Source organism: Balaenoptera borealis (genome assembly GCF_965194805.1).
Source record: "Balaenoptera borealis genome assembly, chromosome: 16".
Classification (NCBI taxonomy): domain Eukaryota; kingdom Metazoa; phylum Chordata; class Mammalia; order Artiodactyla; family Balaenopteridae; genus Balaenoptera; species Balaenoptera borealis.
Genome location: NC_138872.1, coordinates 48,949,016 through 48,976,387, shown reverse-complemented (window position 1 = coordinate 48,976,387; position 27,372 = coordinate 48,949,016). Strand labels below are relative to the sequence as shown.

Here is a 27,372-nt window from a genome sequence, read left to right as displayed (position 1 = left end):
TAGCATTTCAAGTGGAAGTACTTTTATTTCAAGGCACCATATCAACCTCTCCAAGGGGTGTCTCTCTTAAGAACACCCCTGCCTCCATGTGTGAAAATCCTAAAAAAAAAACAAAAACCCCAAACCCCAGACGGTGATCATAGCCATCCACAAGCTTTCATTCATGTGACAGTGTTCCTGAGGATACAGGTTACAGGGGGCCTGAAGCCACTGTTATCACTGACAGCCTTGGAACGGAGCCCCCCCACTGAGGCCCCCAGAGGACAGAGAGATGGACGGAACACTTGGACTTAGAAAGAGCCCGTGGGTCAGGGGGCCCTCAGGACCGGGAATCTGTGGACACGTGGCAGCGTTGGCATCCACGCCCTCTCCTACTTCTCCTCCTCCTCGCTCAGGTTGGCATTGCCCTGGAGCGTGGATGTCAGCTTGTTTTGCAAGAGGGCTGCCAGTTTCTTGGATGTCTTTTTGAGGAACGCGCTGCCCGGGTGGGCACCATTCACATGCAGGTACAGGTCCTCCTGGGTGGGGCCCGTGTAGCCACAGTCTTCACAGACGTACAGCTTGTCCCGGCGCTGCTTGTAGGCGTACTGCTGCTGCACCCCATGAATCTTCTTCAGGTGGGACTCCAAGGAGCAGCGCTGGGTGAAGGCTTTGTGGCAGACGTCACATTTGTAGGGGCGAATGCCTGCAGGGTAAGGGGCAGACACAGCACCAGTTGGTCACAGCCCAGCCAGAGCCTCCCACCTGTGAAGCCATTAAAAGTCATCCTGCACCACCCAACGGCAAAAAACCAACACCACGATTCGAAAACGGGCAGAGGAATTGAACAGGCATTTTCCCAAAGACGTACAAAGGGCCGACAGACACATGAGAAGATGTTCCCCATCACCAGTCATCAGAAAAATGCAAATCACAACCACGTAGAGAGGAGATCACCTCACACCTGTCAGAATGGCCATTATCAAATAGACAAAAGGTAACAAATGCTGGTGAGGATGTGGAGAAAAGGGGACCCTTGTGCACTGTTGGTGGGAATGTAAATTGGTGCAGCCACTGTGGCAAACAGTATGGAGGTTCCTCGAAAACTTAAAGACAGACCTTCTATACGATCGAGAAATCCCACTGTGAGTATTTATCCAAAGGAAATAAAAACAGGATCTCAGAGAGATATCTCCACAGCCATGTCCACTGTAGCACTGTTCACAATAGCCAAGACATGGAAACAACCTAAGTGTCCACCAACAAATGACTGGATAAAAGAGGTGTGGTATATATCTACAATGAATTATTATTCAGCCAGGAGAAAGAGGAAATCCTACCATTTGCAACAACATGGATGGACCTTGAGGACATTATGTTCAGTGAGATAAGCCAGACAGAGAAAGACGAATAGTGCGTGGTGTCACTTAGATACAGAAAAGTCAAACTCCCAGAAACAATAGAAAAAGAGTTGCCAGGGGCTGAGGGGTGTGGGAAATAGGGAGGAAAAAAAAAAAATCATCATGACCAAGGATGAGGAACATGAGGAAAATGATTAAGGCAGGAGACAAAATTGTCCACAGACCAAATGTAATAAAAACGGATGCATACAGCAAAACACCACCACTTGCCTGCCTTAATGTTTGGGTTTCAAAGTGGGCAGGGTAAACCTTGTTTTAATTTTAGTTTGGGTTTCTCTGGAAAAGGAGTTATTTGGGAGGTGCTCTCAGGAGGGGTGACCCCGTGAAAAGTGGGAGGTGACTCCCCACCTGCAGGGGAGGGAAGATGATGACAAGGGGGAAAGGGGTCATCCAGCCGGTCACCACTGTGGGCAACCAGAGTCCAAATGGCCAGGCAAGGTGGGGGACAGAGTAGAACACACACCTCGAGTTACCCCGCCCCTCGGGAGCTGGAGTCTTTTTCCGCCTGCTCCGGCAGCACCGTGGAGAGCGCCCTGGGTGGGACAGGTTCTCTCTCCCCAGCATGTACAGCCTGCCCTGGGGTAGAGTGGCCTCCAGCAAGGACATCCTCAGGCTGGGCTGCAGGTGTGGGCAGCAACGACATGGACGGGTGTGCCCAGAAATGGCAGGGGCCAGAGGACACTGATGGCGTCGGCTACAGTTAGGAAACTATTTCCAACCTAGCTCTCCTGCTGGCTTTAAAAGTGAGCCACTATTAGTGGGGCCTGCCTTGCAGATGGAGAGGCCACGGGTACCATAGGAGCAGGGAGCTCAGCCAATCAAACCACAGTCATGCCCATGCCCACCGTGGGCACCCGACAGGGTGAGACGGGAACTTAGGTAAGGAGACCTCAGTAGGTGTATCTCAGGCTCTAAAGTGGGGGGGATTCAAGGAAGCATACAGTGTCCCATGAGCACGGAAGCCCGGAGAGGGTGAATGTTGTGCTGGGGGGTCCGTGGAGCAGAGTGGGCTGCCAGCTCTCAGACCATCTCAGAGCCCAGAGGCCAGGAGGACCACTGCCCACAGGAATCCCCAAAGCTTTAGGCTCAAAATTTAAGAGTATGTGAAAACATCAATCAAGATAAATATTTTCAAAATCAAAATATATACAAAAAAATCCATGATGAACAAGTTATCAAAAATTTAAGTAAGGACAGGATCCACCAGGGCTGCGTGGAGTCATGTTGGAGCTTGAGGCGAAAGGGAAAATGTGCATCCCCACGTAGATGTTTTTATTTGCTTTTTTAATGGTTATTTTTTTTCCCCAAGAATGTTCGAGTTGCTGAAAAACTAGTGAAAAATTGAAAATCAGGTGTATTAAAATTCACATTCTAAAATGCTTAAATAGTTTATTTATGCAATAATGGGTTTTATCATGATGTTACTATCCTGGCTTTAACGGAAGCAAACTATTATCAAAAGATATTTTCAAAATCTACTTCTCTCGCTTAACAATATTCCTGGGGTACCATATCACACTGATCAGAATGGCCATCATTTAAAAGTCTACAAACAATAAATGCCAGAGAGGGTGTGGAGAAAATGGAAACCTCCTACACTACTGGTGGGAATGTAAGTTGGTGCAGCCACTGTGGAGAACAACAGTATGGAGGTTCCTCAGGAAACTAAAAATAGAATTACCATGTGATCCAGCAATCCCACTCCTGGGCATATATCCAGACAAAACTATAATTAAAAAACATACATGTACCCCTATGTTCACAGTAGCATTATTCACAATAGCCAAGACATGGAAGCAGCCTAAATGTCCATCGACAGATGAATGGGTAAAGAAGATGTGGTGCATATATACAATGGAATATCACTCAGCCATAAAAAAGAATGAAATGATGCCATTTGCAGCAACATGGATGGACACAGAGATTATCATACTAAGTGAAGTAAGCCAGACAGAGAAACAAATATCATATGATATCACTTATATGTGGAATCTAAAATATGACACAAATGAACCTCTCCATGAAATAGAAACAGAATCACAGACATAGAGAACAGACTGGTGGTTGCCAAGGGGGAGAGGGTTGGGGGAGGGATGGCGCGGGAGGTTGGGGATAGCAGAGGTAAGCTTTTACATATAAGATGGATAAACAACAAGGTCCTACTGTATAGCACAGGGAACTATATTCAATATCCTACGATAAACCATAATGGAAAAGAATATCAAAAAAAAGAATGTATATATATATACTGAATCACTTTGCTGTACAACAGAAATTAACACAACATTGTAAATCAACTATACTTCAATAAATAAATAAATATTCCTGGAGATTTTCCCATATTGGTGCTTACAGCTTGGTTTCATTCCTTTTTAAGAGCACCGTGGCGTTTTGTTGTACAGCTGTACCCAAATCCCATCTTTTAAAAACTGTAGAGATTGAGGAAGCCCTGCTCCAGCCCACACCGTCCCATCACATGATGCTGACTTGAACGACCTGGTACTAAGGTGTAGTCCACCTTACATCACATCACCTAGGAGCTCGTTGGAAGTGCAGAGCCTCGGGCCCCACCCCAGATGTCCTGATCCAAGCAAAAGCAGTGGTTCTCAAATTTGAGCCCGAAACAGAACCACCTAGAGCGCTTGTCAAAACACAGATTCCGGGCCCCCCTGCTGGCGGATCTGGTTCTGGGGCAGGGATGAGAATCTGCATTTCTCACAGGTTCCCAGGTGCTGCTGAGGCTGCTTATGCTGGAGTCACAGGTCTGAAGCAACACGTGGTGAAGCCTTAGGACGGCACTTGGGGTGTCTGAGGCAGCCAGGCCCCCCCAAGTCCTCTCTTCAAGGTTAAACGTCCCCAGTTCCACACTGGTGGCGTGTGGAGGGGGGCCGGTAGAGCTACGTCTGTTCATGAAGTTTTTTCAGTACACAGATGACAAAGGAAGTCAAAATGGAAAAAAATACTCCCCCCACCCTCGTTCAACCACCTGAACAAATCGAGTCGCTTCCACTTTTCTTCCTGTCCACATCCAGAAGCTTCCATCCTTTCCTCTAACGTTCATGTGAAGAGAATTATGTTAGCTCAATGCCGTGGTGGGGTGTTCCTCCAGCCCGCCCAAGCAGAAAGCAGGCCTGTATTATATTCCACATGTTTCAGAAAAACTGCTAAAAGAAACTCCTTTATAATCCTCAGCACTTGGCACATAAGAGGTGCTCAGTAAATCATTTTTATTTTTTATTGTATTATTATTTTTTTTGGCCGCACCATGTGGCTTGTAGGATCTTAGTTCTCTGACCAGGACTCGAACCTGGGCCCTCGGCAGTGGACGCGTGGCGCCTTAACCACTGGACCAGCAGAGAATTCCTAATAGGTGCTCAGTAAATAATTTTTGAATGAATGAATGAATCCTACTGGCCCAGGAAAAAGAGAGGTCACATCTTGGGGCTAGTTTTCTACAAACGTAGGGGCTGTGAGGTCTCTCCAAAGGAATACACCACGTACGTTGCATGTCTGGGCCACAAGGGGCTTTGTGTTAACCAGGCCTCTGCGCCCACATGGCAGCTGGTTCCCACCACCTCTGGCTGATCAAGCAGCAACCTGACTTCAGACCCGAAGCTCATCAAGACAGAAATTCACCCAGAGGCCAGCTGCTCCTTTCAAGGGTGACTGGAAACAGCCCTCGACTATTTTAAAACATCCAAACTCAACTGGTGGGGAAACCAGCACACTGACACCAGGCTTTAACCTGGATTCTGGAAGTGGACACTTCCAATCCTACTCCTGGGGGTCCCCACTCCCAACGGTGACCTGAGAAGGTGATGCGGACGGGGCTGCATGGCTTTGCCTGAGCCCTGCTCCTTGCAGAGGGCATCGGGCCAGGGCCAAGTCCACTCGCACGGTCACGTCTCCTTCCTCTCTTCATTCCGCAGCTCAGCCGAATCCTACGGGCACAGCGCCCAGCGGAGCCTGGATAGCAAGGGCTAGAGGATTTCAGAGCCCTGCGTCGTGCAGATGACGGCTAGGATGAGGATGACTGCGGGGGGTGGAGGGGGGTAGACAGGAGGTCCCCACACCTCTAGTTATGGCAGTTAATCCTGACTTTTGCAAACCTGCCCTCCCCACCCCGCTCTGCAGACACCACATTCATCCCTCGCTCACTGGTGCAGGCAGACATGATCACCCAGCAGCCGCCTCTTGGTGACTCTTTCTGGGCTGGGGAACAAGTCCCTCCCTCCTGGAGTCCTCCTCTCCCCCAAACTCGGGGGGCAGGGGATGAAGGGGGCCAGGGAGGAGCCCCAGATGAGGGGGACAGATACCAAGGCCTCCCTGACATTGGGCCTCGCCTGTCCTGGACGTGGGCGCTCTCGAGCAAAGGCCAATCTTGTCTGTACCTGGAGTGGGATCCCGGAACCATCCCTGCACCAGGCATCATTAACCTACTGACACCTGCACAGTAACAGAGTCCAAGGCCACTGGAAACCCAGGCACCACCCATCGGCCACACATTAACTGAGTCCACACCTCAGTTTCCTCACCTGTAAAATGGGGATAATAATTGATACCCCTTGTAAGGCTGCTCTGAGGATTAACCGAGATCTCACAAGCAAAGGATGCAGCACACACTGAATATTCAACGGGATGCAGCTTCAACAGCTTACAATCCAGGTCAACAGAACGCAAATACGCTCTATTCAGAAGCTGGCTGGTGGGTATGTGAATATTTAGTATCTGTCTTTAAACTGTATCTATATGTACACCTTTTTGTTCATTATCTATTTCACAATAAAAAAGGATAATTTTTTCCTGTAATAAGTCATAATGGAAAAGAGTATAGAAAAGAATATATATACACATATGTATAACTGAATCACTTTGCTGTACGCCAGAAACTAACACAACATTGTAAATCAACTATACTTCAATTTAAAAAAATAAATAATTTTTTTAAAGGCTAATATTTTAAAATGTCGTTCCTAGGCAGTTGGTGGAGAGAGGAAGGGACACACTTCCTTCCCCATCCACCCTCCAGACTATTGTGCTGCGGGTCTGTATCACCTCGAGCAGAAAATACTGTGTGTTGCGTTATCACAAAGGGTCTCTTCTTTTCAAATGTTCTATTCCTACTACCAAATCAAGCTTCATGTCACTCATCCCCAAAGAAAAGTCTTTGTCATTGGTGCTCTCTGCTTGCTGTAGCTAAGTCTCCTTTACTGAACTTTATCCAAACATGGACTTTAGCAAGGAGCTCTCTGCAGGTCTCCTTGTGGGAGTGGACATTTAGAGCAAACTCTTCAGGAGGCAATGTGACCACCCCATAAACATCATAATGGGTCTACCCTTTGGCCCACTTCAGGGAAATTATCTACAGAAAGACTCACACAAGTAGGCAAAGGATTTACAAGAATATTTGTGGTAGTACTGTCTAAAATTAAAAGAGAGAGACAGAGAGAGAGGAAGAAAGGAAGGAAAGAAGGAAGGAAGGGAGGGAGGGAGGGAGGGAGGGAGGGAGGGAGGAAAGAAAAAACCAACCCTGAAAATGTAAATAAGTGTCATCATTTGGGGCAAGAGAAAAAAATGACAGTGCCTCCATATTTGAAATTACGTCATAATCTCATATTAAGAAACGCTCTGACAACTATTCAAAAGAGTGAGGTATGTCTACCTGTGCAGATGGGAAACAATCTCTAAGATAGATAGTACACGAGAAAAGCAATGTGTGTTAAAAACTTCTGGGGAAAAAAAATTAAACGGTGGCTTGCTTTCAGGAGTGGATCTAGGGCTTGGCGTGGAGAGGAGGCTTCTTTTTCTCTTTCTTTCATTGTTCCCTTTCAATATTATTTTTGGTAGCTAAAAAGTCAGTCAAAATAAAAGAGGGGAGAGTTTGGTGAGTGAAGAAGGCCACCCTACAAGGCAGCATTCAGCTCCCTCAGGGTGGAGGTAACTCTATTCTTTTCCCCCACCCGCCCTGCTCCAAACTTCTCCCAGCCTGCATTTTTCCCAGTCCAATCAACCCTTCCCCGTAGGCTCCAAACAGACACCATTGTTTCCTCTTCTTCAATCAAGATGGGATTTGTTTGCCTTCTCCTTCTCAATGTGGCCCAGATGGAAGATAAGGCCGAGGGCCCCACTGAGGGGGGCAGGGCAGACCCTGCGCTCCGGCCAGAGCCTCCCTCCCCACTGCCCGGACCTCGGATCTGAATTCCTCAGCCTCCCTCCGTGGAACTCAGAAGCTTCCGCAGGAATGGCAGGCGCACCTCGAACCAACTCCTTTACTCTAGTCAGGGTCGTAAAGTTATCACCAACCCAGGTTATGCCTCCCTGGAGCCCTCACAAACCGAGCGGGGGACCCTGCACATGTGTGTGCCCTTTTCGACTGGTTACAGCAGCGCAGGCTTTCTCCTCTGTAGTCCGTGTATTGACTGAAGTCTTTTACAAAATAAGTAGTCACTTTACATACGAGAAAAATGAAATGCATTCAATGCAAGCTGTACTTGTCTGATGAGCCTGGCACATCTGGTCACAGTGGCGAACAACGCCCAGACCACACCTGACACCTCAGTAAACGTTCAACACGCCCCCAGGTGCCACTGGCGCTGGGGTCCCTGGGCAGCGAGGGGGGAGACACTCAGTGCTGAGTTTGGCACCTGCTGGTTGTTTGACTCTAAATGACAGATTTCCCCCACCCACACCCTGCCCCCAGCAAACTCTCTCCCTCCCTGGATGGCCAGCTGGCTCAACCTAAAACACTTGAACAAATCCAAAAGAATATTCTCTAAAACCAGGCCCATGACATTTTTCACGGGCTATGAACTGAATATACATTCCTGTCTTGAAAGCGCATCCCTCCCACCCCCCCATCTCTATTTTGTCCTCAGGTGGGTCAACAGCCATAATGTCACACATTGGCTTCAGTGACCCTGTCAACTCCACTTAAATAGAGCAATTCCCTCTATTATGTGTGCAGTGGACCCTCTTGGTCCCCCATCAGGACCCCCTTTTCTGGGCCAGCTGTCACCTATGTTGGCAGCTAACAGTTCCTGGATGTCCCCTTCTCCAAGGAACGGGCACTGGGCAAGTGACCTGCCCACCCAGGGGAAAGGCAGCCTCTGACTCATATGGGCACAGAAATGTCCCCCACTTGCCTGGGGACAGGACAGGCCGGTAGCACCAGTCACACCCCAGAGCCCTGGTGGGATCAAGCTGGGGCCACATCCCCGCTACCCTGTCCTGCTCTCCCCTCCCTCACAGGTTTCTCCCAAGAGCTCTCCTTCAATAAATCGGTTTATAAGAATCGCCGTCTCAGAATCTGCTTCTAGGGAACCCAACCTAAGTCAATTTGGACTGAAAACAGCCACTCGTTTGCAGACGTATTTTCACAAAACGTTAACCAAGTTTCTTTTGTTCCAGTTTCTCTCTTCCAATCTGGACTCAGATGTCATTTGGCTGCTCCCCTCCCCCATCTCACACACACACACACACACACACACACACACACACACACACACACACACACACACACACCTCTGATCTACTCTTTCCTTGGTGAAGTCATATCCAAAAAAGAAGTCTTAATCTTTTCTTTCATCTGCTTGGATATTAAGGTAAGACATTTCCAGGCTCTGGTTTCCCTGGACGTTTTCCAAGAAGTTTCCTCGTGTTCTGAGTCTTTCCTTAGAGGCCCCGCTCTCTCAGGAGGAGACGTGGGGGAGGGGATTAATCCCAATCCCCGGTCTCCGGTCCCACTGTCTTTGCCCACCTCATCAACACTGTCGCTGCAGTTCTCAAAAGAAGGGTCCTGGGATTCCAGGTTAAGTCTTCCAATTAGTCATGGTCTGGCCCAACCGGACTGGGAGCAACCATAACCTTCACTCATCTGCCTACTGTATTTGTGAGAACGCTGTCCACATCTTTGCTTCTGGTCCAAACACAACATTTACTTGTAATTGTCAAGAGCCAAAATCCAACATTCTCATCTCCGTCAAAGGCAAAACCGAATTCCCAGAATTCTGGGTGAGATCTTTTGGAGCCAGTGAGGTGGTACACATGAACTACAAAAAGGTCTGAGAAGCCCAGATTTTTGCTCTTTTTACTGATTATCCTTTTTGCACAGAGCTCAGAGCTTGCAGGGCAGGCCTCTTGCGCCAGGAGGCCAGGCCTGTCCCTCCAGCTGCCGCAGAGGGGCATCCCCAGAGCTGGGGCCCCTTTTTTCTGTTTGCCACCAGCTAGTTTGTCAGCAAGGCCTTGACTCCTCTTTCTGGTCATTATTACCTGGAGGCACATCTCCATCAGAAAATAAACCAGGGAATTTGTCCCACCCTCCCCTTCCTCCCGTGTCCACATGTCCATTCTCTACATCTGCATCTCTATTCCTGCCCTGCAAATAGGTTCATCTGTACCATTTTTCTAGATTCCACATATCTGCATTAATATATGATATTTGTTTATCTCTTTCTGGCTCACTTCACTCTGTATGACAGACGCTAGGTCCATCCACATCTCTACAGTTGGGAGATTAGAAGTGACTTATATACACTACCAATGCGTAAAATAGATAGCTAGTGGGAACCTGCTATAATGCACAGGGAGCTCAGCTCGGTGCTCTGTGACGACCTGGATGGGTGGGATGGGGGATGGTGGGAGGGAGGTCCAAGAGGGAGGGGATATAGGTATACATAGAGCTGATTCACTTCATTGTACAGCAGAAACTAACACAACATTGTAAAGCAATTATACTCCAAAAAAAACAACAAAACAAAAAGGAAACAGGGAATTCCCTGACTGTCCAATGGTTAGGGCTCCGCGCTTCCACTGCAGGGGGCACGGGTTCGATCCCTTGTCGGGGAACTAAGATCCCATGTGCCTCGAGGCACGGCCAATTAAATAAATTAAATAAACCAGAGGGAAAATAGGTTCAAGACATTTCCATAATGCTATTTGTTGGTCACTTTAAGAGTCAAAATTATAATAAAAAAATTTTAAATCATTATCTGTAGATTCAATGACCTTAGAGCTATCCAACAGAGATTAAAATGCAAGCCATTTTGTAATTTTAAAATGTCCAGTGGGCTTCCCTGGTGGCGCAGTGGTTGAGAATCTGCCTGCCAATGCAGGGGACACGGGTTCGAGCCCTGGTCTGGGAAGATCCCACATGCCGCGGAGCAACTAGGCCCGTGAGCCACAACTACTGAGCCTGCGCGTCTGGAGCCTGTGCTCCGCAACAAGAGAGGCAGCGATAGTGAGAGGCCCGCGCACCGCGATGAAGAGTGGCCCCTGCTCGCCGCAACTAGAGAAAGCCCTCGCACAGAAACGAAGACTCAACACAGTCATAAATAAATAAATAAATAAATAAATTTAAAATGCCACATATCCAACTTTAAAAATAAATAAATAAATAAATAAAGCCCAGGCTGGAGGGTGCGGTTTGTGCCAGGCCCAAGTTCCTCTCTATCTCGCCTCTCGTAGAGCAAGCTGGCTTCTAGAAACTGAACTGGGGCGGCTGGCAAGGCCCAGCCTCAGAAAGGACGCTGAGTGAGCACAGTACTGAGGGGACGGGGACAGAGAAGGGGCCTGTGGAAAGCGGGGGACCTGGACTCAGAAAGACCAGCCGTCCCCAGTTCCTCACCTGTGAACTGCGGGTAACAAGGGCTTGGGGCTCCTCGGGGCTGCTGGACACAACAGGATAAAGCCGAGGGCCTGGCTTGCAGAAAAGCCACCATTCTGAGCTCGCTACCACCTGAGGAAGCTGTGCAGGCCTCCGCAGGCTCTCCCGTCTCTGCCAACACCCCCCCCGCATCCCCCCATCCCGGCTGCTAAGGCTTGTTCTCCCTGGCAGACACTGCTACCCCCCCACCGAACCCCTCAGCCTCCCACCAGGCCGGCTCGGACAGTCCCAGGAGGCCAGTGGCTTCCTGCCGCTCCTGCCCGATGATGCTCCCCCGAGGCGTGAGGCCTGCAAGGGGCTTCGGGGAGGAGCTGCCTAGGAGCAGAGGGTCCCAGGATGGACCCCCAACAGCAAGGATGGGAGCTGATGGATAAATACCCCACTTCCCACCCCTGGAGCAATTCTGGGGTTCATTGTGTGCATTCAGAGGGCCCCCAGCGGGCTTGAGCCCCAGTTGCCCCCAGTGGTAACCCACTCAGTAAGTAACTAGCTCTCACTGACTCTCCTTCCCTCTGTCTCCTCTCCTCATCCCCTCACTGTGCCCCCGGGACCATCTCCCAAATAAACGGCTTCACCCAAATCCTCGTTGTCAGGGTCTGCTTCTGGGGGGACCCAAACTAAGACATTCCCCATCTGCAATGCCCTTCCCGCCCCGTCCAACTGTGAAAATCTTGCTCACTCTTCAAGGCTCAGCCAAAAGGACACCTCCTCCGAGAAGCCTCCCTGGTGCCCCTGCCAGCAACAATGCACCTTCCAGGCCTCCCCACCAGCATTCGCCACTTTTTCTTCTGGCACACCTGCTGGTTTCCTTGGGTTACAGTCAGGGGTTTGGATTCTTTCTCCCTATGTTGGCTGAGCTCTCCACAAGTACAGAGGTAAGTCTTCGGGCCTGTCACACTGCAGGATCCCAGGAAAACTCTGCCAACTATTTCAACATTTACCACCACTAATAGCTCATATTTACTAAGTGCTTACAATTTGTGAAGCACTTTATATGCCATTATTGCCCTGAAACCTCGCAGCCATCACCTAGGGGATAGGTAATAAAACCATGCCCATTTTAGAGATGGACACGCTAAGGCAAAAAGATAAGTAATGTTGACAAGGTTGCAGAATCAGCTAGCTCAGATCCAGAGTTCTTAACCACTGTGTGACCAACTCAGTGCAAACTCTTGCAAACTCTTCCCTGAGAGCAGTCAGTCCCTAATATTTCTACTAATGGAGAATTAACTCAGTCACAGATGAGGCAGCTCCATGTTTACTCCAACTGAAGGTACCAACAGCCCACAATGCTCCCCAAGCCCCCTTCACTCTGTGGGGGAGTGACCACAGAGCCCACCAGGTGAGGAGTTGCAGAAGAAATAGGCCATGCCCTCAAGGACATCCTCAGATAGAGAGGAAAAGCTGAGAAACTCTCCAGGACAACCAACAACAAATGACGGCGTGAGTGGTCCCCAATTTCCTCCAGCTCCTTGGGCCAGTTGCCTATAAGCCCAGCTTTGCAGCCACTTGATGGGTCCATTGATAGCCAGGGGTCCCCCCGTCACCCACAGGACCCCCATCCTTCACAGGACCCTCTACTACCCACAAGACCCTCCACCACCTACAGGACCCTTCACCCTCTATAGGACCCTCCCTAATCACACAGGACCACCATCACCCGCCACTCCCTAAGCATTCTCCGTGCCCCAACCCAGGTGTCAGCCTGGCCACACAGAGGTCAAACTTTTATAGAAGTCAGGCTACTGGTGCCTCTTGGAGGGAAGATGACAGTGACCAGAGGGGCAGGAGGGAGGGGGCAGTGTCTTATGGGGGCTGGAAATACTCCAGCCAGTTATATGCTTGTGTTCGCTTTGTAAAAAGTCCTACATTCTCAAACTATCCACTTATGATTTGTGTGCTTTTCTGGATGTATGTTACATTTAAGTGAAAATTTCACTTTAGAAAAGTTTTTTTTAAAGGAAAAAGAAAAACCTTTTAGTATGCCAGTCAACTCTCTAGGGTGGAGGACACCCTTCTGAGGCCAGGGAGGAAGCTCATGGCCAGTACTCTAAGAACAAAAAAGTGTGATAAGGGCTTAAAGGAAATCTGAATACAGAGGATCTGAGAAGGGCCCTGTGTGGCGGCTGGGGACCTGAGAGGCCCCCTGGGAGAGAGGAGTGGACATTTTCCCACCCCACCCCCAAAATGCTTAAGGAAACCCTAAACCCTGAAAGGGCTTGATGGGATTGGCGGGACTATAATTAGTAAATTCTATGAGGTTGTAGGGAGAGTGCGTGGCACCAGGACAAGACTGAATCGTTAGGATCGGATGGATTTAGATGAGATGACATGGGTGGGATGAAAAGATTGGGTGGGATGAAAAGATGGAGTGGGATGGGGTGGGAGGGGCTGGGACAGGATGGGGATTTGAAGAGGGGACCTAGACTGTGAGGGGCTTTACATGGAGCCCATCGAGACAGGGAGTTTGGATTCTGTCCTGCCCAGAGCTGGAGAAGGTTTTTTTTTAGCAAGGAAATGGCATCTTAGAATTCTCCTCCCGGGATCGCTCTGGCACAGGTGTGGCCCTCGAGGACCAGCCTGGAGGCCAGGTGTCTCCTAGACAAAACTACCGAGGCTACAAACAGCCAGAGGGGGCGGGAGGGCGGCCAACGGGCACCCCAGGGCTGTCCGTGTAAGGGAGCTGGCGAGGACCCAGACCCGCGCTGAGCAAAGCTCAGGGTGGGGGCGACACTTGCCCACCCGCCCCCGCAGGAGGCTCGAGCAGCGCTAAGTCAGCTGCGTGTTCTCTTTCTGAGCTCTCAGGAGGAAGCAACGTGATGCTATTTTGAGACAGACTCACTTCCCGAGAAAGGAGCACAAAATACCAGCAGAGGGACCACGGGGACCACGTTCCAGCCCTCAGCCCGGCCCGAGGGCTGCACCGAGCGGGCATCACAGCTCCCAGGACACTTCCGGCCAGTGATGCGCCGCCCATCTCACCGGGGCGAGAACAGGCTGAGAGCGGCTCGCGGGCCCCAGGGGACACCAATGGCAGGTGGCAGAGCCGGGCGGCCCGGCCGCGAACACCCCGCCCCGCGCTTCTTCCGGAAACATAGCTCTGCCCCAGGCTCCCGACTGGGTTCCTTGCGGGGAAAGACCAGGGGCTCTTGGCCGCGCCCCTCCCTCACCTGTGTGCGTGCGCACGTGCCTCTTGAGGTCGAAGGTGTCGTTGAAGCCCTTGCCGCAGAAGCTGCACAGGTGCCTCTTCACCTGGCTGTGGCACTTGAGGTGCCGGTTGAGCATGCGCTGCAGGCGGAAGGCCTTGCCGCACAGGTCGCAGGTGTGAATCGCCGCGTCGCCGCCGCAGGTGCCTGTGGTGAACTGGGACAGAGAGAGAGGGGTGAGGACCCGCGCGGGGCGGCGTGCCCACCGCCCGGTGCGTCTAGGCTGGACCTGACTCGGGCTCCCGCCCCCCCCCCCCCAAAAGCTCCCAGCAGGTTTTGGCTTTGGGGAAGGTGGAACAAGGCAGCTCCCCGCCCACCCATGCTCCCCTTGGTCCTCGGGACAGACCTCTGATTACCAGCTGGGCACCCCGCCCCCAGCTACGCGCCTACATTTCCCAGCCTCACAGCAAGTCCTGCGGGTGGGACCACCTGGCTGGTGAGTTACACTCTCTGAGGGGAAGGATGGTGCCCTGTCCCGTGATTTACTCCTTCCTGCTCGGGAGAGCTCCAACAGCCACCTCGGACCCAAGGCGGAAGCCAGTGCTGAGGACGGAAGAGCAGAAAGGAAAGAGGAGTCTAGGTCTGATAACATCACGGAGCCCCCAAAGACAGCCACAGTCAATTCCTTCCCCCCGGCCAGCATCCACCAAGCGACTGTCTCCCCTCCCCCCGGATCTGGGCAGGGCCTGTGTCAGTTCCAGATCCTAAGAAACGGTGCAGCTTTTCTGTATCCTCCCTCTTGGAAGCCAGCAGCCATGAGGAAGCCTGAGCCCACCATGCTGTGGGGAAGCCCAAGCAGCCATGCAGAGGAGCAATGAGGTGCCAGGTATGAATAAAGACTCACTGGACCTTCCAGCCCAGCCAGGGCTGCCACCAGCTGAGTGAACAAACCTGGCCCGGAGGAAAACTGCCTAGCCCAGCCGTGCCCCAGTTCCTGACCCAGAATCATGAACAAATAAGATGGTCATCTTGGGAAGTGACTTGGTCAGGATCCCACAGCTTCATTATCAGAAAAACTATAACCAAATCCCAGGTTCCGGACTGCCTGGTTCATTCTCTCAACCGTGTTTGCTGCCTCAAAGGAAGAAAACAGAATCTCTAACTGTGTGATGAAAAACACCAGATCTGATATATTCATTAAAGCTTTCCTAGTTATCAGATCCTTTAGAAGATGGATCCAATCGTTCTGCCAAAATTCTATTCATAAAAGGACCTAAAAAACTTAATTTTCAGACAAACATTATTAGCAAGAAGAGTTGGTCTTTTCCTGGCTTAACACCTTCCTTGTCTCAAACACCCTCCTTTCATCCACCAGGGTACTGTCTTCTGCCAAGCCTCAGCTCACCTGTTCCCTCCCTGATGAGCTTCTCCAGCCACTGCAGACCCTGCCCAAACTGGTCCCTGTACCCCTAAGACCAGCGCCTCTCAAACCTCAGTGCACACACGAATTCTCTGGGGGTCTTGTTAAAATGCGGGTTCTCTCTTGCACTGTTGGTGGGAATGTAAATTGATACAGCCACTATGGAGAACAGTATGGAGGTTCCTTAAAAAAACTAAAAATAGAATTACCATATGACCCAGCAATCCCACTACTGGGCATATACCCAGAGAAAACCATAATTCAAAAAGACACATGCATCCCAATGTTCACTGCAGCACTGTTTACAATAGCCAGGTCATGGAAGCAACCTAAACGCCCATCGACAGACGAATGGATAAAGAAGATGTGGTACATAGATACAATGGAATATTACTCAGCCATAAAAAGGAACGAAATTGGGTCATTTGTAGAGACGTGGATGGACCTAGAGACTGTCATACAGAGTGAAGTAAGTCAGAAAGAGAAAAACAAATATCGTATATTAATGCATATATGTGGAACCTAGAAAAATGGTACAGATGAACCGGTTTGCAGGGCAGAAATAGAGACACAGATGTAGAGAACAAACGTATGGACACCAAGGGGGGAAAGTGGTGGGGGTGGGGGTGGTGGGATGAATTGGGAGATTGGGATTGACATGTATACACTGATGTGTATAAAATGCATGACTAGTAAGAACCTGCTGTATAAAGAATAAATAAAATAAAATTCAAAATAAATAAATAAATAAAATTCAAAAAAAAAAAAAAAGTGCGGGTTCTGATTCAGGAGGTCTGGTGGAGTCTGGATGCTGCATTTCTAGACAGCTCCCAGGAGATGCCACCGTGCAGTCCATGGACCACACTTGAGATGTGAGGGACTGGCCCTCACACGGTTCAGGACTTTATTCCAACTCGTTCCAGAGGCTTCCATCAGGCACAGACGTTTCCTCAACTGAACACCTTATGGAAGCCAGCAAGCATTCGCGCAGGCTCCTGGCCCCCATGCCCCGAGCGCAGATGAGGGCCGCGCACGGTCAGAAAGTGTTGGTGGGCGATGGCTCGCAGGTGGCAGGAGGCGAAGAGCCCAGAACAGGGCTTTCCAGTCAGCCCCCTCCACCAGTTCATTCTCACTGCTCCATCTTAGTCTCAGCCGACACTGATGTGTGCCTGATCCGAGACAGGGCCTGTGCTCAGAGCACCAGGATGGCTTGTCCCCAAGAAGCTGCCAGTCTAGTCGGAGGGCAGACCGGGCAACAGGCCACTGCCATCGGGGAAGCCCCGGGTGCAAGGGGCGGCTGGGAGGGGAGCCTAGCCCGGACAGTGGGCGCACGGGAAAGTGCACCCAGAGAGGTGAGCTCCTCAGGCAGGCCACGGTGAAGAAGAAGATGGGGGAAGGGCAAGGAATATGCCAGAGAGGGCGCTGGGAAAAGGGTGTGGTCCAGCCTGGTCAGCCTGAGCCCTGGAGAGTAGCTGATGAACAGAGCTGAGGGAGCAGAGGAGCAGAGAAGCAGAGAAGCAGAGAAGGGCAGGGCCCCCCTGAGGGCTCTACCTCAGGGGCCCCAACGAATGTCAGAGGGCGGGGGGGGGGGGGGACACATTGGAAGATACAGGAGGACAACCGCAGGGCTTGAGTCTGATGACCCTCCTGCCTCATACCCCACCTCTGCCCCCCAAAGGGGTGGGGCCTGGCAGGGCCTGAGGGAGACCCAGCTGTGCCCAAGGCTTTCCCATCACAGGACAGGTCATGGTCTCCTCCTAACCCGCAGTCCCCATTCTGGTCACTGCCTCCCTTGAAGGGATGTGAAAAGACTAAATATGGCCCAAGTCTTGGCAAACAAAATACCGTGAGCTTCTCAAGGCCAAGTCTACAGAGGATAAAGGTCATTTGAGAGGTAGTGTGACTAATAAAATAGAACAGAGGCACATGACCCTGGTAATTCTGATGAAAAACGTGAAGAAAGCTAGAACTGTCTTGTGAAAGCCTTGCACCATGTGCCCAAGGACTCGCCAACTATGGTTCCAACCTGAACCCTTGTTTACTTTAATCCTTTTGGTAATCTCCTATTTTTAAAATGCTCTGCATGTAACATGGATACCTCTTATTACAGTCCAGGATGGAAATCTCAAATCACTGGCATTATTTGGTTTGAAAAGCATAAAAATGTTGAGGGCAGAGGGGATGGAGATCAGTGACCATTTAAGGGAGTGCAGGACCAGTGGATCATCTGACTGAGAGAGATACAGAAAGCTTTTTAACACAGGGGAGAAAAAGGGAATGAGGCGAGGGGACTGGAGAGGGAGGGCACCCCATTCTCAGGGGAAATTCCCTCTGGTTTTCTCAGAGCAAAAATAAAAGATCTCCAATTGCCTCAGCAAAGGCAGTGCTCCCATTTCTCCACTTTTCACAACATGGACAACTGAGTCAACAGAAAATGCTCATGTAGAGAATTCCCATAAGGTGCACCCTCCAGCCCATGAAGGGTTGTTTGCCAACTATAAATGTATTTCTGACCAATCCAGACTCCAGACATTTATGAATTATATCCAGGCGTCTGAAGAGAGCCTTTTCAAAAGAAGATGGAGGGTTAATTAAACAGCAAAAAGATCATGGCTGATGAAGCCAGCTTCTCCCAGACTTGTTCACTTTTCAGAGGAAGGAAAAATTCCTTCGTTAGAAAGGTGAGAGTCCTTATTATTCAGCCATAAAAAAAGAATGAAATCATGCCATTTGCAGCAACATGGATGGACCCAGAAATGATCATACTAACTGAAGTAAGTAGGACAGGGAAAGACAAATACTATATATCACTTATATGTGGAATCTAAAAAATAATACAAATGAACTTATTTACAAAACAGAAACAGACTCACAGACAAAGAAAACAAACATAGCTACCAAAGGGGAAAGAATGGGGGGGGGGATAAATTAGGAGTATGGGATTAATAGATACCACTATATATAAAATAAACAACAAAGATTTACTGTATAGCACAGGGAATTATATTCAATATCTTATAGTAACATATAAAGGAAAATAATCGGAAAATATATATACACATATATACATATATGTATACAGACATATGTATAACTGAATCACTTTGTTGTACACCTGAAACTAACACAATATTGTAAATCAACTATACATCAATTTTTTTTTAAAAAAAGGAGAAATTCCTAAGAATTCCTCAGAAAAATATTTGGAGGATAAATTCCTAAACATGAAATTTATCCCAGAGTGTACTTCACATGTGCCTTGAAATTTGGTCTGTGATAGCAAAAAGCTGGAAACTACCTATATGCCCATCAATAGGGACTTGTTAAAAAAAGATGGTGTAACCGTATAACAAAGTAGCTAGAAAAGGACAAGAGTACCGACTGCCAGTCACATGAGTGAGCCCTCCTGGATGTGCAGCCCAGTCAAGCCCCCAGGAGACTCCAACCCCACTGCCATCTGACTGCACCCACAAGAGAAACCCCAGGCAAGACCCACCCAGCTGAGCCCAGTCAATCCACAGAACTAGAAGACATCATAATAAAGTATTATAAGCTGCTAAATTTGGGGTTGTTTGTGAAGCAGCAATAGAACACTGGAACGGTGATAGATGTATCACATTCTCTCTAGAACACCAGAGCTGCCACATTTCTGAGTGTTCTCTCCCAGGATGGGCAGCATGATACAGAAGACACACCTGATTCCTGAAATGATGCCCCATGTGCCGGAGGACTGGCAATCTCTCCTCGGGTCACCTGTCTGCTCACTGGGCCATCTTTATTATGTTTACACAGGCTTACGCCTACCACTGTACTTCCTAAAAGTCCAAAATAGGGTTAACCGAACTACCTTGTTACTCTACTCTGCAAGGGGTAGACCAAAACTAGTTACATCTTTGTCACCTGGTCACAAAATGAGTGGGGTGGAGAGACAAGAAATGCTGAAGATCAAATAAAAACCTAGACCTGGATGGCTGTGTGATGTCATTTAATATCCCTGGGCCACACTTTCCCACATATAAAAATAATAAAATGGGATTAGATGAGCTCTTTTCCTAAGTTCAAATCCTGCTCTACCACCTACAGTCTGGGAAGTAGGCAAGTTACTCAACCTCTCTAAGCCGTAATTTCATCACCCATAAAATGTGGACAATAATGATTCTTGCCTCTTGGGACTGTTAAGGAATTAAATAAGAAAAGCTATTTTAAAAAGACTGGTTGCTAGGGACTTCCCTGGCAGTCCAGTGGTTAGGACTCCACGCTTCCACTGCAGGGGGCATGGGTCCAATCCCTGGTCAGGGAACTAAGATTCTTGCATGCCGTGAGGTACAGCCAAAAAAGAAAAAAAAAAAGACGGGTTGCGCCAGTAAATGCTAACTCTTAGAGTTAGACAAGCTCCAGAGTCCTGTGATCCTAAATAAAAGGTAATTGGTCAAAACCCATTGTTTCTCCATTTGTCTTTTGAGTTTTTCTCTCACTGATGGAAGAAAAAGGGAACTAACCTTCAGTGTGGGTCACCAGCCCCTAGTCCTTCATCTGCGACTCTGAAATCCAAATAGCTCTGAAAACCAACATTCGCTCCTATCTCCCTTGGCAACAAAAGTGGAAGCTACCCATTTGGTGTCAATATTCATGTTTTGATATGGAAAGTATTTATGTGTTCAATTACAGTATACTGCTCCAGACACTGTTATCTTCAGAAAAAGCTTAATAGTCTCACCCTTAATCCAAAATTAACTCTCCAAAAGGCTTATTACTGAAGTAAGGAAGCTACCACAAGGATGGGAGGTGACATCAGTCTGGAGATTAATTAACTAACTGGAGATTAATTCAGGGCAAGAAAGATGAAGAGAGATAGCAGTTCCCCAACCCTGCAGCTTGGCGCTTTCTTATTTGCTGTCCTGTTTTCTGCAGGATCTCGGCTTTCATTTTAAAAAACACACAAAGTTCCCCTCTAGCTCTTCTAAAAAACAGGCCTGTGCAGCAGAAACAAACCCATCATTGTATCAGAGCTGCTGAAGACTTCAGGAGCATCCAGGGAGGTAGGGACCTGGGCTGGCCCTCTGACCAACTTCAAAAGCTGGCTAAGGTCACTTACCTGTCAACTTCTAAAGGAAAAAAAAAAAAAAATCCTTTATTTTCTGTGGATGCTTCCACCAGACAAGTTCCTTAAATTAATGGTCCTGTTTCCTGTGGGAGGCTACCGTGAGTGCAGGCTACCTTCCGGTGGCCGCACAGACGAGATTTCCAGTGACACATCTGCTTATGCCTGAGCGCTCAAAACATGCTAAGCGTATTTCCCCAGTTCCTTTAGGATAAAAATTCCCCTCCTGCTCCTTTGTACCACTTCCTTAAGCTTCACAACTCCACTATACGGCAGAATGCAGAACCTTCCCAAATGCAGAGATGCTGAAGGGAACATATCCTAATCATCCAGAAGAAACAGATTCAAATAGCTGAAACCCGCCTGTGGCCACAGGACTTGTAGGTGCCCACACTGAGATTTTGATGGGGCTTGTTGTCTGCAAAACGTGTGCCTGCACTTCCCCGGGACAGGCCCATGGGTCTGGGCATGACGTGTGGGAGAGGCAGGGATGAGTCCTGTGGTTTGTCTCACGTCATGGTGAGAAACTGCTTCAATTCCTTCATGTCAGGCTGTCAGTGCTAATGGCTAAGGCGTCAAAGGTACCTTCCACGATGCAGTACAACAACGCTAAAGAATAAGGAGCCTTGGGTTGGGCTTTGCCACTAGTACCTGTGAGGAACTCAACAAAACCTCTCTGGCTTTACCTTTCTCCCCACAAAAATGAGGAGATTGGACCACATAAGGGTCCCTGAAGTAGATCCTGTGGGTGGAAACGCTCAGCCTCTATTCCTGCTCCTCTGGTGGGCCTTCCTGTACAGCAGAGGCTACAAAGCTAGGCACTATATTTCCCAGAATCCCTGGCATCTGTGGTCTTTAGCTGTGACTTGGGTACCACCAGTTACATGCACCATCAGGAGATTTGACTTCGGGCCTGAGTTAATTGAGCCGAGGCAGGTATGTGGCAATTGTTTCACACCCTGCATTAGCAGAAGCATCGTGATGCACGACAGCAGCCAAAGAGGCCGCGGCTGCAGTTCCCTAGGTAGCCCAGGTCTGTAGTGTGGCTCTGGGAGTCACTCCTGGGAGCTCAGTCTGGTCTCTCTTTAGCCCATTTAGTACCCTATAATTAACCACTGTCTGCTTAAGCAAGCTACAGTGGATTCTGTTTCTGCAACAAATCCATTCAGACCCTTCCAACCACAAAAACCAACTTCACCTATATTCCAGTTAAAAGCTGGTTGCAGTTAACGCTTACATTGTTCTCCTATTCCTCCTTTTTCCCCCTTTAAATTAATTTAAGCTTTTTCAAGCATCCATTCCAAGCATTTTTCCCTTTTTGTCTTGCTTCCTATTTTCCCCCAGATGCTATTGACTCCTTCCCTGCCTGTATTCCTCTTCTATGTTGACTTATGTCCTCCTATGAGTCAGGCATTACTGCACCGGGTGCTGAAAATACAAGCTCAGCAGGAATGCTCCCTGCCTTTGGTGGGTCTAGAGTCAAGAAGAAAAGTCTGGTCAGCCAAGGAGATGGTCAGTGAGTTACAAGACTGGTGGGGGGAATTGGGGCATCCAATTCTGTCTTGGGAGACTGAAGTCAACAGGCAGGGAGTTAGGGATGGGGCTTATGTTCCCTTCCAAATATCAAATGGGTGGGTTTTAAAAAATACTTAAATCCAGCCAATCCAGTTGCTAAATCCCTTGTCCCTGCTGTAGGTAACAAAGTATTGGACATTAACAAAACTTGCTATGAATCACTATCGGCTAACTCCCCACTGGGCAGTTTACACACACGCAAAATTGCTCAGCGTGTTGCCCCCACTGTCTCATGTAATCTGCCCAATGCTTTGGAGAGGCCGATTCTCTTATTTCTCTATTTTACAGATCAGAGAACTGAGGCTCAGAACAGATAACGTATCCCCAACCAGAGCCGGTGAGATGGACCCAAATGAGGTTTTCCTTCTCAAAAACCTTCCAGAGCCCCTCCTCTGCCCCCACGGGAGCACCCACACTTCTCGGCTTGGCCCCTTTACCATCGCAGCCTGTCCTGGCTACATGTCCAGCTCCTCACCTCAACTCTCCCTGACCCCAGGCCCATTTCCCATCCTCCCTCCAGCTCTGAGTCCTGTCCTTACTCAAGCTTTGGGCTCCGCCCATACTACCCTAAAGCGTACCTCCCCCTTCTCCCACAGCCCTCAAATCCACACCAAGAAACCTTCCTCTGCTCAGAATGTACTGCATCTTTGCTTGTGCTTCTAGTTGAGCATTCACTTTCCTGTAATAGGGTTAATAATTAATTTAGTATTTGTGTCTCTCCACCAACCCAAATAATTCTAGCTAGAGTTATTGGACACCTACCATGTTTCACGCTTGACTCATTTATCCTCACAACTCTATGAGGTTTCATTACTTGTTTCATTACTATCCCCATTTTACAGGTGAGGAAACTGAGGCCCAGAAGAACTAAACTAGAGCCTAGAGCCCTAACCATTACTGTCAGAAGATTCTGGAACACCAGTGTGGCAGCATCTTTACCTCCTGGCTGCCTTGTGCACAGCAGGCACTATATACTGTTGGATGGGATGTAGCTTCTCTCTGCCCTTGTCTGGTCCTAAGAACCAACTGTCCAGTGAGTGTCTTCAAGTCACTGAAAAAAATGCATCATGCTTGAGTGGCTTCCCCCTCTTATGGTTAGGAAACTAATTCTTAGACAGTTCAGCATACTTTGCATAGAACTGTACAGTTACACAACGTGCTAAGTCACGGGCAATTGGACCAGTCATTTGAAAATGGCCAATACCACAGCTGATAATTCTGTAGGCTTGGAGCATCTTAACCCCAGGAGGTCTTATGGAAGCAGAGAGGGAGAGGGAACCTGAACTTCGTCCTCAGTAAACAAACAAAAACTCCTCTGGAAACCTTGTTAAGGGTTGAGGAGCATACTCTATGCCCTACCCCCCCACCCCTGGGGTCAGCACCAAAACAAGGATCCTGGGAAGAAGATTGGTTTATTCATTCCCTTAATCCAGGGCCCCAGTGGAGCTGTTTGCCTGGGGTGGCAGAGATCTCCTAAAATGGTGGTTAAGGGACTGGATATTTTTCCTGTGCCACCTTGTCTCCAGGGAAATCTGGGCAGTTGGGGGACAGAGGGGTAAACTAGCTATAGACCACCCGAAAACAACGTTGCAAATTGGCCTTCCGGCCGGGTGATAAACATGCAAGTGGGATACTTTGTAGAATTTCCTGGAGGGCAGAGCTACAGGCCTCAGGCAAATTGTCCCTCCCAGTTAACCCAATCAGGCCCAGAAAAGCCTCCCATCAGCTGGCTTTGAACCTCGCCGGCGCACTTAACACTAAGCAGGATGCCCACACCCAGTCCGAAGCATCCTTTAAAGGTGTCTTTTTCAAGGATTCCAAGCTCAAGCCTCTAGCCTCAATTCATAACCAAATGCACGCCAGCCCACCCGGAGCCAAGCCCCTGGAGCCAGGAATATGCACAGGGGAGGGAAAACCTCTCCCAGGAAAAGTAACGGAGGAGGCTTTCGCAATCCACAGCGAACCCTAGGGCTTCCGCCCCATCCCGCTGCCTGGGCAGGGGGGCTTCGGGACCACCCTGGAGCGCCCAAGAATTAACACCTACACCAAGGGCCTGAAGCCCCAAAAGGCTCACACTAAGGCCCACCTGGCTAGGAACTGGGGTCATGTGATTCCTAAAACACCACTCCCAGGCTCCCGCCGTCCGTGAGTCAGTGGAATGGGACGGCTTAATCTTAGAGGTAGCGGATACCTTTGAGCAGGCAATCATGGAAGTTCCACACAGGAAAGCGCAGATGGGCGTCCGGATAAGCTGTGGCCTACAATTCCAGGAGGCTGGGTGGGGGTGGGGGCTGAAGCGCGAAAATAGAGGGAAACAAACACTCCAACCCACTGGGGGCGGGGCAATGGGCCAATTTGCAGTTGAATCCGTTTATCCGTGAACATAATTCAAGAAGATTTGACAAACACAAGTTTAAAGTGCCCGGCACAGACCTCGTGTCTAACGGGCACTTCATAATTGGCACTGGGAATAGTTGTGATTGTGAAAGACCCACTGTGTGCCAAGCTGCCACCACTGCCTCCAGAACTCGAGGAAGGGGGCGAAACTCAGAATTCACAAAGCTCTAGGAACTGCACCTCAGAGGAGGGGAGCCCGGGGCCTGGGGTCCCTTCTTTCCCACCCCGGGAACTCCGACGGCCAGGGTGTTCTTCAGGCCCTGCGCACAGAATGGGCTGCTGGGGGGAGGAAGCTGTGCCTGAGCCTTTAGGCAGCTCCGGAGGCCACGCGGGCGGCCTGTGCCCGTGCGGGAAGCCAGTCTCCGGGGCGCAGCAGCGCGGGCGGCCGGCTACCTGGCACGCGGGAGGACGCGGGGAGGCGCCCTGGCCGCGACCCAGGGGCAGGTGCAGGAGCTGCGCTGCGGGCGCGCTGGGTGCTCGGGTGCCGGGGCGTGCGGGCGGGCGCGACAGGGAGAGGCGCCGGCCCCGGGAGCCCGACGCCAGGGCGTGGTGCTGGTGGCGGCGGGGGCAGAGTCGACATCGTACCTTGATTTTCGACCTGGCGACCGGGCGCTGCTTCGCCGCCAGGTGTCCACCGGGGACCTCGCCATCGCCGGGCTCGGGGGCGCGCGGGGACGAGCTGCTCTCCGCGCCTCCGGGCTCCCCCGCGCTGTTGCTGCCGCCGCCGCTGCTGCTGCCGCCGTCGCTGCGGCAGTCCTCGGGGGGGTCGTGGAGCAGACGGCCCAGGCCCACTGCGGGGGAGGGCCGCGCCCCGACACAGACACGCGGCGTCAGGCCCGGGCGCCCGCGGCAGTTTGACCTGCGGGCGGTGCCGCCGCCGCCCCGCCCCGTACCTGGGCACCTCGCCAAGTGGGCAACGCCGCGGGGGTGGGCGAGAGAGCCCCGGACTCGGCCTCCCGAGCGAGCTCAGGGTTCTGGGAGCCGCTCCTCAGTCCCAGTTCCAGCGCCCACGAGGAACAGAGGGCCCAGCGCGGCTGGGGACCCGCGCGCCAAATTTCCTCTCCCTGGGATGGGGGCGGGGGCCCTGACCTCGACCCACCCAGCCCCGGAGAGGTTGACCCATCCCTGTGCAACCCACGAGGACGTGGGACTGAGGGTTGCCCCTACTGGCCCCTAGCCCCCCTCCCGGGCCACCCCGGCCCGCGCTGCAGCCAACGGTCCCGCCGCCGGGCAATTAGAGGCGCCCACTAGGGGGAAGGGGGCGCAGGGCATCCCAGGTTCCCAGCCTCTCACTCTCGGTCCTCCCGCGCCTCAGTGACTTCCTCCTCCCCCTGAAAGAGGGACATGGGGGAGGGGGAGAGTCCAGCCCCGGGCGTTGAGCAGAGGGGACCCGGCCACCCTTGCCCGCACCCCAGGAACCCGGCGCCCAGGCCCGGCCCCGGCGCGGCGCTCACCTGGGATGTAGGTGTCTGCCCTCTCCTCGTCCGGGAGCTCATCCCAGCTGCGGACCGTGACCCCCGGGCTCCTCCTCTTCACCAGGAAGACTTTGGGCATCGTGGGGCCCCCTCCCCGGACTGCGGCCCCCTCGTCCCGGCTGCTCCCCTCTAGGGGCGGCGGCGGCTCGGTCCCCGGTTCCCCGCGGCCAGAGCCCACCTTCCCGCCCGGCCGGCCCTCTCCCTCCGCCCCCCGCCGCGGCGCGGCCCGGCCTCTCCCCCGCACGCCCGGCGACTCCCAGCCTCCCGGCTCGGCGACACCTATGCCTTAAATCGCGGGTGAGACCACGCCGAGGAAAAAGTTTCATAAGGTGGAATAGAAAAGGCACCAGGAAACTTGGGAGTGAGCATGCGCCCTGCAACATAACGGTGTCAACAAGCTCGCTACCTGTCCGACCGGTTCCGGCGGCCGGGGCTGCCTGTTCCAGCCCTTCCTTCGGCACGAATGTTTGCAAAAGAATTTAACGTCTCAGTCTTCCCCCCTCCCCTTCTTAAAAAGGGAAGAACGTTTTTCTCTCAGCCCCCTGCCCCATTCCCCATCACAGGCACCGCAGGGCGAACTCTTTGAGGAAAGCACCAAGTCCGCTCCCCGGGCGTCCCCCCTAGAGCTGGAGCCCCCGCGAGTCGCCCCCTCCCCTGCCCCCCCCCCACCCCGCCCCAGTGGATTCGCCTCCGACAAGCAAACCAGAAAATGGCTCAGTTCCTCTGGACTTTGTGGATCATTCCCGGGGTTTGTTGAAATCTCGGTGTGCGGAAGGGGGAGGCCGCGGGAGACTCCCCAGGATTCTGATCTGGTAAAGAGGGACCTTGGGAGTTTCAGCTCCCCTTCATAGACAACAGTCTCCCAAATAAACACAGTAAAATTAAATGTTAAAATTCATGCATCTTTAGAACATTATTTTGTGCCATACAATCTAAGAAAAACAAGTCCGTTTGTTCCACCCCAAGATCTTCCACCCCAAGAGTCCCCTTACCCCAAATAAACACGATGGAAAAAAAGCCAAGTGCTGGCTATGCAAACACAGTTTTGAAACAGATTTCTTATCCTCGCCCACTCCCATTATTGCCTCCCCTAACCGTTTGCTCCCCAAATTCTGAGACTGGGAAATACTTTCCAAGAAGCCAGTGAAGATGGGCTACATCCCCTCGCTGCCCCTACTGGGGAGGTGGCTGGAGAGC

General features: G+C 50.9%; 1 protein-coding gene across 3 annotated transcripts; it reads right to left on the bottom strand.

Annotated features, from left to right (window-relative positions):
* Nucleotides 1-26,735, bottom strand: OVOL2 (ovo like zinc finger 2). Of its 3 annotated transcripts, none has more exons than XM_082359584.1 (4): nt 26,155-26,735; nt 25,286-25,491; nt 14,232-14,424; nt 1-685 (listed from the first exon to the last, which is right to left on the bottom strand). In XM_082359584.1, the coding sequence occupies exons 1-4, from the start codon at nt 26,252-26,254 to the stop codon at nt 372-374; spliced, it is 813 nt and encodes a 270-aa protein (XP_082215710.1). In that variant the 5' UTR covers nt 26,255-26,735; the 3' UTR covers nt 1-371. The 3 variants fall into 3 exon arrangements, with proteins under 3 accessions (XP_082215710.1, XP_082215712.1, XP_082215711.1); XM_082359586.1 differs by lacking the exon at nt 26,155-26,735 and adding an exon at nt 25,594-25,950; XM_082359585.1 differs by lacking the exons at nt 25,286-25,491; nt 26,155-26,735 and adding an exon at nt 24,495-24,516.
* Between the last annotated feature and the right edge of the window lie 637 nt (nt 26,736-27,372).

Bases quoted from the DNA above. Each gene is read 5' to 3' on its own strand.
- OVOL2 (XM_082359584.1), bottom strand. From the start codon at position 26,254: ATGCCCAAAGTCTTCCTGGTGAAGAGGAGGAGCCCGGGGGTCACGGTC. The intron at 14,425-25,285 runs GTACGATGTCGA...TCTCTGTCCCAG, and splicing joins TCGCCAGGTCGAAAATCAAG to TTCACCACAGGCACCTGCGG. The intron at 686-14,231 runs GTGAGGGAGGGG...CTTACCCTGCAG, and splicing joins GCACGTGCGCACGCACACAG to GCATTCGCCCCTACAAATGT.